The sequence below is a fragment of the Marmota flaviventris genome, chromosome 6 (assembly GCF_047511675.1).
Source record: "Marmota flaviventris isolate mMarFla1 chromosome 6, mMarFla1.hap1, whole genome shotgun sequence".
NCBI classification, from domain to species: Eukaryota; Metazoa; Chordata; class Mammalia; order Rodentia; family Sciuridae; genus Marmota; species Marmota flaviventris.
In genome coordinates, this window is record NC_092503.1 from 31850655 (window position 1) to 31862156 (window position 11502).

Sequence of the window (11502 nt, forward strand, 5' to 3'; positions counted from 1 at the left end):
TGGATCTGCAAAGCTATGTGTTTACAAGATGAATGAAATGCACTCTGTGGCCCATTTTTTTATGTTGGACTTATGTGAAGCCTCTAAAAATACTTGGCTCCCATTTCCTGAAGAGCATCACCAGTGTCCATGACTTTGATCATCTCCAGGAAAGGCTGAAGTTGGGTTTCCATCACTTGGAAAGACAGGGAGGATTGTACCACAAAACACAGCCAGTTTTGAAACTGTCATTGCCGAGAAAAAACATTTAACTTTGTGGTTAAATTTTTTCTTTGAAAATATGAATCAAAAAGAACCTCTATTTTAAATAGCATGTTTAGATTTTTTAAGTAATGAATTTTATTTTATGGAGCAATTTTAGGTTGACAGCAGAATTCATAAATCATGGAGTTCCAATAAACCCCAACCCTGACACTCATAATTGCCTTAACTATCAACATCACCAATGGAATGGTGTTTGAATGAGACTTTCAAATATAGTTCATCATCATAGTGACATAAATGATCATGAAGGCCAAGCCAACCTGGTACTGGCTAAATGACCAAAAGAGAGAAATGAGTTAGGTGTTTTTTTCTATTTTGCTGAGAGTAATATTACTGAAAATTAATATTACTGGGCCTTCAGGATATAGTGTTAAAAAAGAATGTCATATAACACAAGACCCTAAATCTACTGTTAGTGCTTTAAATATCACAACTAATTAATTGCTTTCATTATCACAACTAACTAATTAGGTACTGCATTTTCTTTTCAACATTTTGTAGCAATCTTAGAATTTAGAGGGTGGATTGATAAAAACTAAAGAATAACATCTTGTCTTATTTTTATTGTCTGTTCTGGGGATGCAATTTTTCTCTGTCTCCTAACAGACCTGGCAAGGCATAAGGAAAACAAAAAAAATCACAGATCAAATAAAAGAACAAGTAATAAATTTAGGTAAATTTTGTGTTCTCTGTTATACCAAATATTAACAGAGTATGAAGCTCCAGTGAGGTTTATGTGATGGAAAGTGTTATTGGTTCTAGTTCTAAAAGACAATTGAAAGACCTTTTTCTTTGTATTTGCAGGAGAATTACTTTGCATTTTTACAGTTTAAAAATCACACTGGCTTATTATAAAGAGCTCAAGTAATACAGAGGAAGTCTTTTAAAAGAAGGCAAAGGCCATCGCCTCAAATTCCATTAGAAATAAACATTGCTAACATTAAATTGAATGTTATTGCAGAAACTTTATATTGATATAACAATGTATAAATTAAATATTACCAAGGTTATGTTTGTGCATTGTTATAAACAAAATATTGAATTTTAATTTTGTCTTATGTACCCTCAGAAAGAGAAACTAAAGTAAAACTGAACATTTGTTGAATTTGAAATAAAAGTTGTTGCTCTTATTGTTTTAAACATAAGAGATAATGTTTTATAATGGTGGTCTCAAATATTGAGGAAATAGATCATAAGAGACATTAAGAGATATTGGACTTCCCTTTTTTGAATTACAAATTTCAGTTTTAGGTCATGAAAGTTGAGGACATTAATACCTTCACATTTTCTCCCACCTCTCTGTTTAAACCACCAAATACTTATTATTTATAATTTTTATATTTTCAAGATTTTTAGTTTTTACATTTAATTCTGAGGCAATAATTCCTACAATATTTAATTTAATATGTAAATATTTAGATAGAGTCCATGAGAACCCCTGAACTCTGTATTATTTCTATGTTCTGAGTTCGTTAATTTGAGTCCTCAAGCTTTAATCTTCTGGTTCTGTAATCAGAAAGAGTTTCTGGATGCTTTGAAACCCAAGTTCTTTCATGTTTGAGAATTTCTGCACTTTTATGTGAACAACATTTTGTCTGGATATAGTATTTGGAGGTCATATTTTGTATCTCTGGGGAAATCACCCTGGAGGAAGGGGAGAATTCTTTTTTTACTGATAGGACTCATAAGTTAAATTGAATATGCTTAAGTGCTACGCATCTGAATCAGATTTTCCTGAGACACAAAAGTACTCTTGTACTACGTATATTCACTTGTTTTATTCATTTCACAGAATTTGTTTTGTATTATATCTACATATAGTTTTCTAGCCTATTTGAGATTTTTCTCAAGCATTTTCTTTTTAAAAATTCCAGAGTCCTCTTCTGATTCTTATTTTTTTCTAATTTATCTGATGTAAAATTTATTTTGTCTTAAATTTATTTCATTTGCTTTGCAGTCTTTCTTTTGATTTCACTGTTATTTTGTCATCTTGTATTTGAGCTTTTAATGTAATGTATTCATTTTATGAGATAAATTTGAATCATGAAATACTTGTCATAGTTCTCTTTAGTAAAATTCAGTGGAATAAAATTTGTATTTTATTCTAGACTCAGTTTTTCCTGTTTCTTTATATTTTCTTTTTGTTCTTTTTTCCATGGTTGTCTTTTTTTTAAAATTGTGCTGAGGTATTCCTGTCCAAAACTACTTCTAAAAAATCCTCTTAGTTATCTTGCTTTCCATACCACAGTTTGAGGTTTGGGTGATTTATTTATGTACACATATTTTTATATTTTGAGAATAAAGGTTGTGTGTATGGGTGGGACTTGATATTAGAATGTGTGAGTTGTCTCTCTCAGATTTTATTAAAAATCTATTTAAAGAAACTTGTAATCTGGTTGGGGCTGAACCATTTTCCATGGGGGAATGGTTGTCAAGTCTGCTGCAGCCCTCAGCTCAGCCCTTCTCTCTCCTAGGGAGACTCATTGCTCTGTTCCTCCAACAGTCATCTCTGCAGAGGGTGTGAGGAGGACTGGGAATTCACCTTGTTGAGTCAGATCTTCCCTTTCCCTTCTTTACCAGAGATTGTAAAGTTCATGCATTGTATTGTGTCTCCTCCTTTTCCTTCTTCTTGTCTGCTTACTGATGATATGTTTTTATCTGTTTTGTGTTTATCTCTCATAGCCATATTGCTTGAGGTATAATTTACATACAATGAAGTCTACCTATTTTAAATATACTGTTAGAAAGTTTTTTGTCATATGTGGAACAACTTATGACCACATCACAAGTAAGACAGAGAGCGTTTCCAAAGGTCTCTTATTCCCATGTAGAGACAACCCCACCTTCTACACGAAGCTCCAGAAGCTGCATCTGTTTTATTTTCTTTTAATATTTATTTTTTGTAGTTGTACAAATAACTTATTTATTTATTTATTTTTATGTGGTGCTGATGCTCAAACCCAGGGCCTTGCACATGCGAGGCGAACACTGTGCCACTGAGCCATAACCGCAGCCCCTGCAAATCTGTTTTATGTCACTATATATTAATTAGTTCTTTTATAAATTTTATATCATATGCACTCTTTTGTGTCTGGCTCTTTTACTCAGAATATTTGTGAGATTTATGTATGCCTGTACATGTATCAGCAATCCATTATTTTTTATTGCTGGGTAATATTTCCTTGTGTGGATATACCACGATTAATTTATTGATTCTCCAGTTGAAAGACATTTGGATTGTTTCTAGTTTCTGGCTATAATGAAGAAAGCTGCAATGAACATTATTATTTTAGTCTTTGGACACATGTTTTCAATTTGGCATTACTATTTAGCATGGAGTTATCAGATTATGTACTAAGATTATGTTTACATCATAAGACTCTCAAAAGTGTCCTCCAAAATTTTTTAGCTTTTTAAATTCAGAATTACTACTTTTGCTGATGTATCAGTTTCTTTTTAAATTCAAGTTCCAATTCTGTGGAGTTTTCTTGCTTTTTTATTTGTTCTTTTTAGTTATACATGACAATAGATCATATTTTGATGTATTTATACAAACATGGTGTACATCTTATTCTACTTAGGATCCCAGTCTTGTGGTTGTACATGATGTGAGAGATTCACTGTGGTGTATTTATATATGTACCAGGAAAGTCAAGTCAAATTCAATCTTTTAAAGTTTGCCCACTTTAATGTGTTCGTCACTGCATCTTATTATAGTTTTATTTCCATTTCCCTTATGACTTATGGTTTAGAGCTTCTTTTTACTTGCTTGCCAGTTGTTGTGAAGCAGGCTTACTGATACTGGTTATCAACTGGTAAGACACAACAAACTCATATACAACAAATTACATGAAACAAATTTTCTACAGATAAGGAGCAAGGTTAACAGAAGTCTAAGATTCATCACACTCCAGAACAGAAAGCTGTTCTTGATGGATGCAGCGTGATTGCATATGCTTTACTCAAACTGTGGTTGAGTCCCTGAAATGCAGCCAATCCTGGGTTTTATACCCACGGATGTTGTGATTTGCTGAGCTAAAGCATTGAAGGAAATCCTATTACTAAGAGAGCATATATGTCCCTCTGCAATACTACAACAAATTAACTTAGTTTGAGTAATTTGTGAACAAATTTATTATCATAGTGGAGGTTGGAAAGTTCAAAATCAAGGTGCCAGCAGATTTAGTCTTTGAGGAGGGTTTGTTTTCTATTTTCAAGATGGCACCCTCTTGCTATGTTTTCCTCTTTTGAAAGGGATGCAAGTTTGCCTCATGCATCTTTTATAAGGGAACTAGTCCCATTTATGAGGGTGGAACCCTCATGACCCGAGCAGCTCCTAAAGGCCCCACCTCTTAATACCACCACAGTGGGGATTAGATTTTAGCATGAATTTTAGAAAGGCATAAACTTTCAGACCATAGCAGAAGGTTACTTGGACAAAGCTTGTACTTTTCCAGCTAGTCTCTTCATATTTCAGGATATAGCATCCCCATCATATTCTACCATTATTCTTTAAAACTACAGCAAAAAAGAAGGGAGACCTCAGTTGACTCAAGACTACCTGTAGAATTTTCCTGCAGTTATATGGATGTATTTGTATGTCCTTTTACTTTTTATTTCAACTTTTTCTATATTATTTAATTGGATTACTTGTTTTCTTATTGTTGAATTGAAAGAATTCTTTGTAAAGAATTCTTTATATTTTGGTTATTACCTTTTTGTCAGACATATGTTTATAAATAGTTATAAGTCTGTAATTTGATTTTCATTTTTAAATTATATTTTAAAGTTCATTTTATCATTTTTTTGTTTTTTTGTGATTTTGCCATCCTTTCTAAGAAATCTTTGCTTATCCAAGGTTTTCTTCTGTTCTACCCCTAACTTTTACATTTATGTTGATGATTCATTTTGAATAAATTTTTATGTACTGTTTTTTTTCTGAGCTAAAGCATTGAAGGACATCCTGTTACTAAGGGAACATCTAAGTCCCTCTGCAATGCTACAACAAATTAACCTTGTTTGTGTAATTTATGAACAAATTTATTACCATAATGGAGGTTGGGAAGTTCAAAATTGAGATGCCAGCAGATTTAGTCTCTGAGTAGGGCTTGTTTTCTATTTTCAAGATGGGAGTATTTTGTTGTATATATATGAAGTTGTTCAAGAGCCATTTGATATACTTTTTTAACTATTGTATTGCTTTGGAATATTTGTTGAAAAAACATTTGATCATATGTTGATTCTTTTCTTTTTTTGACATCAGCAGTGCTTAACCATTGAGCCACCTCCCCATCCCTTTTTATTTTGTATTTTGAGACAGGGACTCAATAGGTTGTTTAGGGCCTCACCAAGTTACTCAGGCTGGCTTTGAACTTGTGATCCTGCTTTATCAGCTTCCTAAGTCTCTGGGATTACAGGCATGTGCCACATTATGCCTGGCTACTCTTTTTCAACTTTATTATATTTCATGGATGTGCATGTGGAGCCTTACTTTAATACTAGACTTGATTATTGTAGTTTTATAGGAAGTCTTCAGTAAGAGAATGTAAGTCTCTGAACTTTTTCATCTTTTTTCCTTTTTCCAAAATTATTTTGATAGTCTTGGTTCATTTCATTTTCACATATATATTTAAATCAACTTACCCATTTCTTTTTAAAAGTCTCTCAATATTTGAATGGGATTATATTGAATTTCTAGATCACTTTGAGAAAACTGACACTTTACCAACTTTGAGTCTTCTTCTCTATGAACATGGTATGTTTCTTTGCTTATTTATTGCCCTTTTATTTTTCTTACTGTCTTATAGTTCTCAGTGTAGAAATTTTACACGTTTTGATAACAATATTTCTCGTTTGTTTTTGATATACTTATTTCTTAATTCTGAACTCTCAGTCATTCCTAAGTCTTAGAGGATTCACTGATTTTTCTCCACATTATGTATTTATTCATATAGTTTGTAATTTTTGACTAAATATAGACACTGGATATTGTTAATTCTATGTTGATTTGTGCTAGATTGTTCTTCTTCCTCCAGAGAACCTTGTCATTGTGAACCTAGAATTAGATGTTTAGGGCTTGTTTAGCTTAACTGCTGTGGCATGACCTATTCTCAGGTCTCTCCTGAATGCCAGTGTAGTCAGCAAAGATACTCTTTTCTGGAGCTTGAATGTCTTCCAGCTCCCTGTGAACTCTGTGAAATGTTTGACTTATGATCTCTTGGTTTTTCTTTCTCAGCCTTGTGAAATTTTATCCTAAATATAGTTGACTCATTATTCAGTCACATATATTTAGGGGATCCTTGCACAGATTTTTAGAGACTTATCTAAGGAGACTTTTTCCTCTGTAGTACTTTAATTTTAATATTCAAGTGATTCAGACTCCTTGGACTCTGATTTTTATCTCCTTAACTTATTGAAATTGTGTTTTTCTTTCCCCTTTGAAAATGCCCCATTCTGCATCTTGGCTCAGAAAGTGCTTTTAGGCAGAAAGCTGGGATGAACATAATGTTTAATCCTTTCATTTTTTTCCCATCCTTTTTGGGAACCATAGTTTTCTGCTGTTTGTTTTCCAATGTCTAAAGTCATCTATTCCATGTAGTTTTTCCAGTTTTGAGGGTTTTTTTTTTTTTTTTTTTTTTGCTGCTGTTGGTGGTGGTGGTGATTTTTTTTTTTTTTTAAATGGTAAATTGGTACCGTTTACTCCAGCATGGCCAGAAGTGGAAGTCTGTTAATGAATTTTTGTTTGTTTACTAGTTTTTTGTCATATGTTTACTTGCTTGATGAAGGGAGAGTCTGGGATGTTATTCATTCAGCTGTATTATACATGGGCATTGCTCCTTGGTAGGATCTTCCATCCACATTTCTCTTCCCCCGTCATTCTCCAGAAAAACTACAGCAGTAACACTTTTAAAACAAGGGTGGGATTTCCAGGGAGCCTCAGATATGAAATGTAGCTACAAAATAACCTTTCTCTCTCTGCTTTCCAATTTATTCAGAATAGGAGGCCAAGTATAAAAATCATTAAACTTTAATTTTTTCATTAATTGGTATAAATTTGCAGATATAAATGGATTTCTGCTGGAAAATGAAAACTTACTTTGCACTATGGTGTATTGCAATATTTCTATGTTTCAAGAAAAACATCTCAGAATTTAGATCAGATTTATAAAGGAAAATTACCCATGAATATTAAGTTGCAATATTAACACAATTTGTTTCTATCAACTACAGTAATATATAAATAGTATTCTTTTCTTTGCTTGTATATCTGAGTGGACACTTACACAATGCTCAGATGTGCAATAATGTAGCTGTTTTCATTTCTGTAGCATTCTTAATATTTCTAGCTAACCCTTAGTCCCAGTAATAGCAGCAACACTTGTTACTTTAAGGCTACCTCCTTTAGGTTTAAAGCTTAGTCTTTTTGAGAAAAATATTTAGGATATTTACTTTTTGAAGATTCCTCATCTTTCTGTCTTCGCCTTCTCTAATTTCCAGATGTCAGTCTGAAAATGTGGTGTTAGAGCAGCTGGGTAGGTTAGAGAGGAAAAGAGTCTGTTGATACAATGTTATCATAGAATGGACTGCAATTGAGTTAGTAGAAATCAAAGGATAAAAATATGAGTCAGAGATGTCATCTCAGATAGGTCAGTGGCCACATTCCAGGTCCTCCAGCCTAGGGCATTGTCTTCATGTATGAGCCATTGAGTTTGCCCTGTCCCGCCTGTACTATAAGTTAACAAATGTGATTACATCTCTTCTGTTACATTATGCTATGCAATATCAATAAATAATAGTTTAATGATTTATTACAGCAGCAGAGTTTTTAGATTTTATCTATACATAATGGTTACAGTGATTACTCTAACCAGCAAGGCTGCAAAAAATTCAGATTTATCCCACTTAAGCAACCATAGTGAAAATTCAAGTGCGAGTGCCCTCTTGTGGTGTTTTATGTGGTTGCAGACTGATAATTTCCCCCCATCTCCTCCAGCATTTCTCTGGGTATAAAAGTTGCTGTTCTGTTCTCAAAATAAGCACCTTTTAAAAATTAATTTTCATTTATTGGCAGTACATGGCATTTTTCCCAGAGACACTCTACTACTGAAGTACTTCCCCAGGCTCCTTTAACAAATATTTTATTTTGAGACAGGGTCTCATTAAATTCCCTAGGCTGACCTCAAACTCAAAATCCTCTTCCCTCAGCCTCCCAAGAAGCTGGGATTATAGGTGTGTGTCTCTGTGCCCAGTAACTTGTCTTTGTGAGAAATAAATTTTATTCTAATATTTGATTTTAAACTATGTTATATTTAATAAAACCTATCTGTAGTTTTAGTGGATTTAAAGCAACATTGTCTGAAAGTTAATAAGTTTCTTTCAAGTTTTTGTTTTTACATTAACTTCAGATTATATGTCACCACAATTAGGAAATGCTCTAGATTGGGGTCACTGCTAGAAGTTTAAGGTAGTGTTATTGCTTTTAATTTATGGTACTTTAAGATCTCTAGGTGAAATAATGCATTTAAAATTCAACAAACATGCTGACTCTTAATTAAAGAAAAAAGGAGATTAGGAACTGAAGAATATAAATATCTTTATATGTTACCATTTTTATGTTCCCATTTGTTACAGAATAGGAGAAATAATTTTCAAATTTTACATTAAAATTTACTTTCATAATTTCAAGATATTAATAAATATTGTCTAATTTACTTAATAAGATAATTTAGTGCACCTACTCAGCTATGCATGTAAGAGAAAGTGAAGTGATGACAGAAATGAAGAGATTGAGACAATCAAATATTTAAAATGTGGCTTGCTCAGTGGATGGCTAATTATTTGGTAATTACTGGAAATCACTGGACCATCTTCTTGTGGTATTATGTAGTCAAATACCTACTGGTCACCCATAATAATCTTCTGTAGTATCCATGGATTAATGAACATTTTTTGATGTGCTAACAATTACACGTGTCCTCTCTCGAGAAATCAATAGCATAAAATATTTAATGAAAGATTGCACCTGAAAAGTATCTTTTCTAGCTTTTTAGGTCATATTTCTGTGATATCTTCTTTCTTTCTTGGACAAAATTTAGCATTTTTTAAAGCAACAAGTGAAAGCCAAGTATATTGATTATTGAATATCCATTCTCAGTAAACTTTTAAAATGTTTTTATTGGTGCATTATAGTTATACAACAGTGGGGTTCATTTTGACATAATCTAAAATGCGTATATTATGATTTGCTCTATTTCAGTTCTCAGTACTTTCTCTTTCCCCCTCTTCCTCCCTGTCCCAGTTCCCCTTCTTCAACTATTCTTCCTTCTATTTATTTATTGTTTTTTAAATTGGTGCTTTTATAAGTATATAAAGGTGGAATTCACTGAAGTATATTCATATACATACATAGAATAATTGGGTCAATTTCATTCTGCAGTCTCACTAATATTTTTAAACCATTGGTTAAAATTCAAATCTTAGGTGAGCAGAAACAGGACAATCAGCAGGGATCAGGCTTCTCCACTGTGTGGATTTGAATTTTACATCTGTAAACAGTATCTTTCGAGAATCTCCATGTTCCTTTGTTGCATTATGAGTGTCACACTCTTCAGAAATGAATACTTATGGGTTATATTGTTATCTAGAATTGTGAGACTGTGGGGAAGTTTTCTTAGGCCATGTTATTTTTTCCAAAAGTAATACCTGTAACATGGTGGCACATGCCTTTAATCCTGGTGGTTGGGAGACTGAGGCAGGAGGATTGCTAGTTGAAAGCCAGGCCTAGAAACTTAGTGAGGCTCTAGCAAGATCTTTATTTTTAGGTCCTGTCTCAAAATAAAAATGGTTGGGGACATGTTTCAGCAATTAAGCACACTGGGTTCAATCCCAAGATAGATTAGATAGATAGATAGATAGATAGATAGATAGATAGATAGATAGATAAATGCAATACCTATCTGCTCCTCAAAGAAGAAATATAGTTCTTTAAAAAGACTCCTCACTTGGTATATATTTCTTCTAATAACCACTAATGAGTTTATAAATATTTGACATTGAGATATCCATGTGTGTAAAAATGAGCAAAAATGACATCTATGTTAGAATGTTGAAAAGTGAAAGAAATATGCAATGCTTTTGTTCTGAATGTAATTGTGGTTATTTGATGTAATTTCAGGACATGGCCTTTCATTATCAAAAGCCCCAAGCAGTATAAAAACCTTTCTTTCATGGATGCCATGAATAAGTTTAAATGGACTAAGAAGGAAGGTCTCTCCTTCAACAAGCTTGTCCTTGGCCTGCCAGTGAACGTGAGATGTTCTAAGACAGACAACGCGGAGTGGTCGGTGAGCCCAAACTCATCTAACTTCTGAGAGCCCAGGTGGCATGTTTTGCCTGGATCCACAACAGGAGAATCTCAGGATCAGATACCACATTTATAAATCCACTTGTCCTTTGAGGTGTCTGATAATATTTTTATTCTATGATTAGTTGGGTTGACTGAAAATGAAAGCTCCCCTTGAAGAGGAAAATTCATTCTAAAATTGAAGTTGTTTTGAAGTGGGAATAGGCTAGGTGAGAGCTTCAGAAAGCATTGGAGCCTGCCCTGTAGTTCTTTCAGAGGAGCATCTGGCCCTCTGTTCAATCTCCCTCCTAAGCCCTGGGGTTTCTGACTCCCTGGTGTTTGATTCTGCCACCATCACCTGCCCCTCATCCCCTGCAGAAATGTAGGTGGCCAGCAAGTGTGGCCCAGTCCTGCTCTTAAATCACATGTCTTCTGCATTGTCTGCTCTTTGCTTTCCAGATTCAAGGAATGACCGCCTTACCTCCGGATATAGTCAGACCATACAAAGCAGAACCTCTGGTGTGTGAAAGGTCTTCCACCTCTTTTCTGCACAGAAATTTCTCTCTGAAGTTGCTCATGTGTTTTACGTTACTCGGCAGCATGCTGGGCACTGAGTGCTTGTGATTATGATGCCGATGTACTTGATGACCCAGTGACCAGAAAACATTCTGTGATTTGAACCTGTCATTTAACATAAGGTTAAAGACTGTGTCCACTTACCTGGGCATGAAAACTATGGAGACTTTGGTTTCATATACGCCCTTCATCCCCTCCCATGTTCTTCCCAGTCTACCTGAAGATGTCAATGGAGGCTCTGCTTTTCCTCAGAAGTGTCTAATGTTCTGTACAGATGGCCAATAAAATAAAACTGGCCTTACTGAGCATGACCATTTAAA

At 33.9% G+C, this 11502-nt stretch overlaps 1 protein-coding gene across 1 annotated transcript in view; it reads left to right on the top strand.

Annotated features, from left to right (window-relative positions):
• The window catches only part of Moxd1 (monooxygenase DBH like 1), a 73919-nt gene extending 62689 nt beyond the window's left edge, over window positions 1-11230 (top strand). The window contains exons 11-12 of the mRNA XM_027938529.2: window positions 10439-10607; window positions 11066-11230. Of these exons, the coding sequence (XP_027794330.2) occupies window positions 10439-10607; window positions 11066-11230 (334 nt within the window). The remainder of the gene's footprint in view (window positions 1-10438; window positions 10608-11065) is intronic.
• Window positions 11231-11502: the final 272 nt, after the last annotated feature.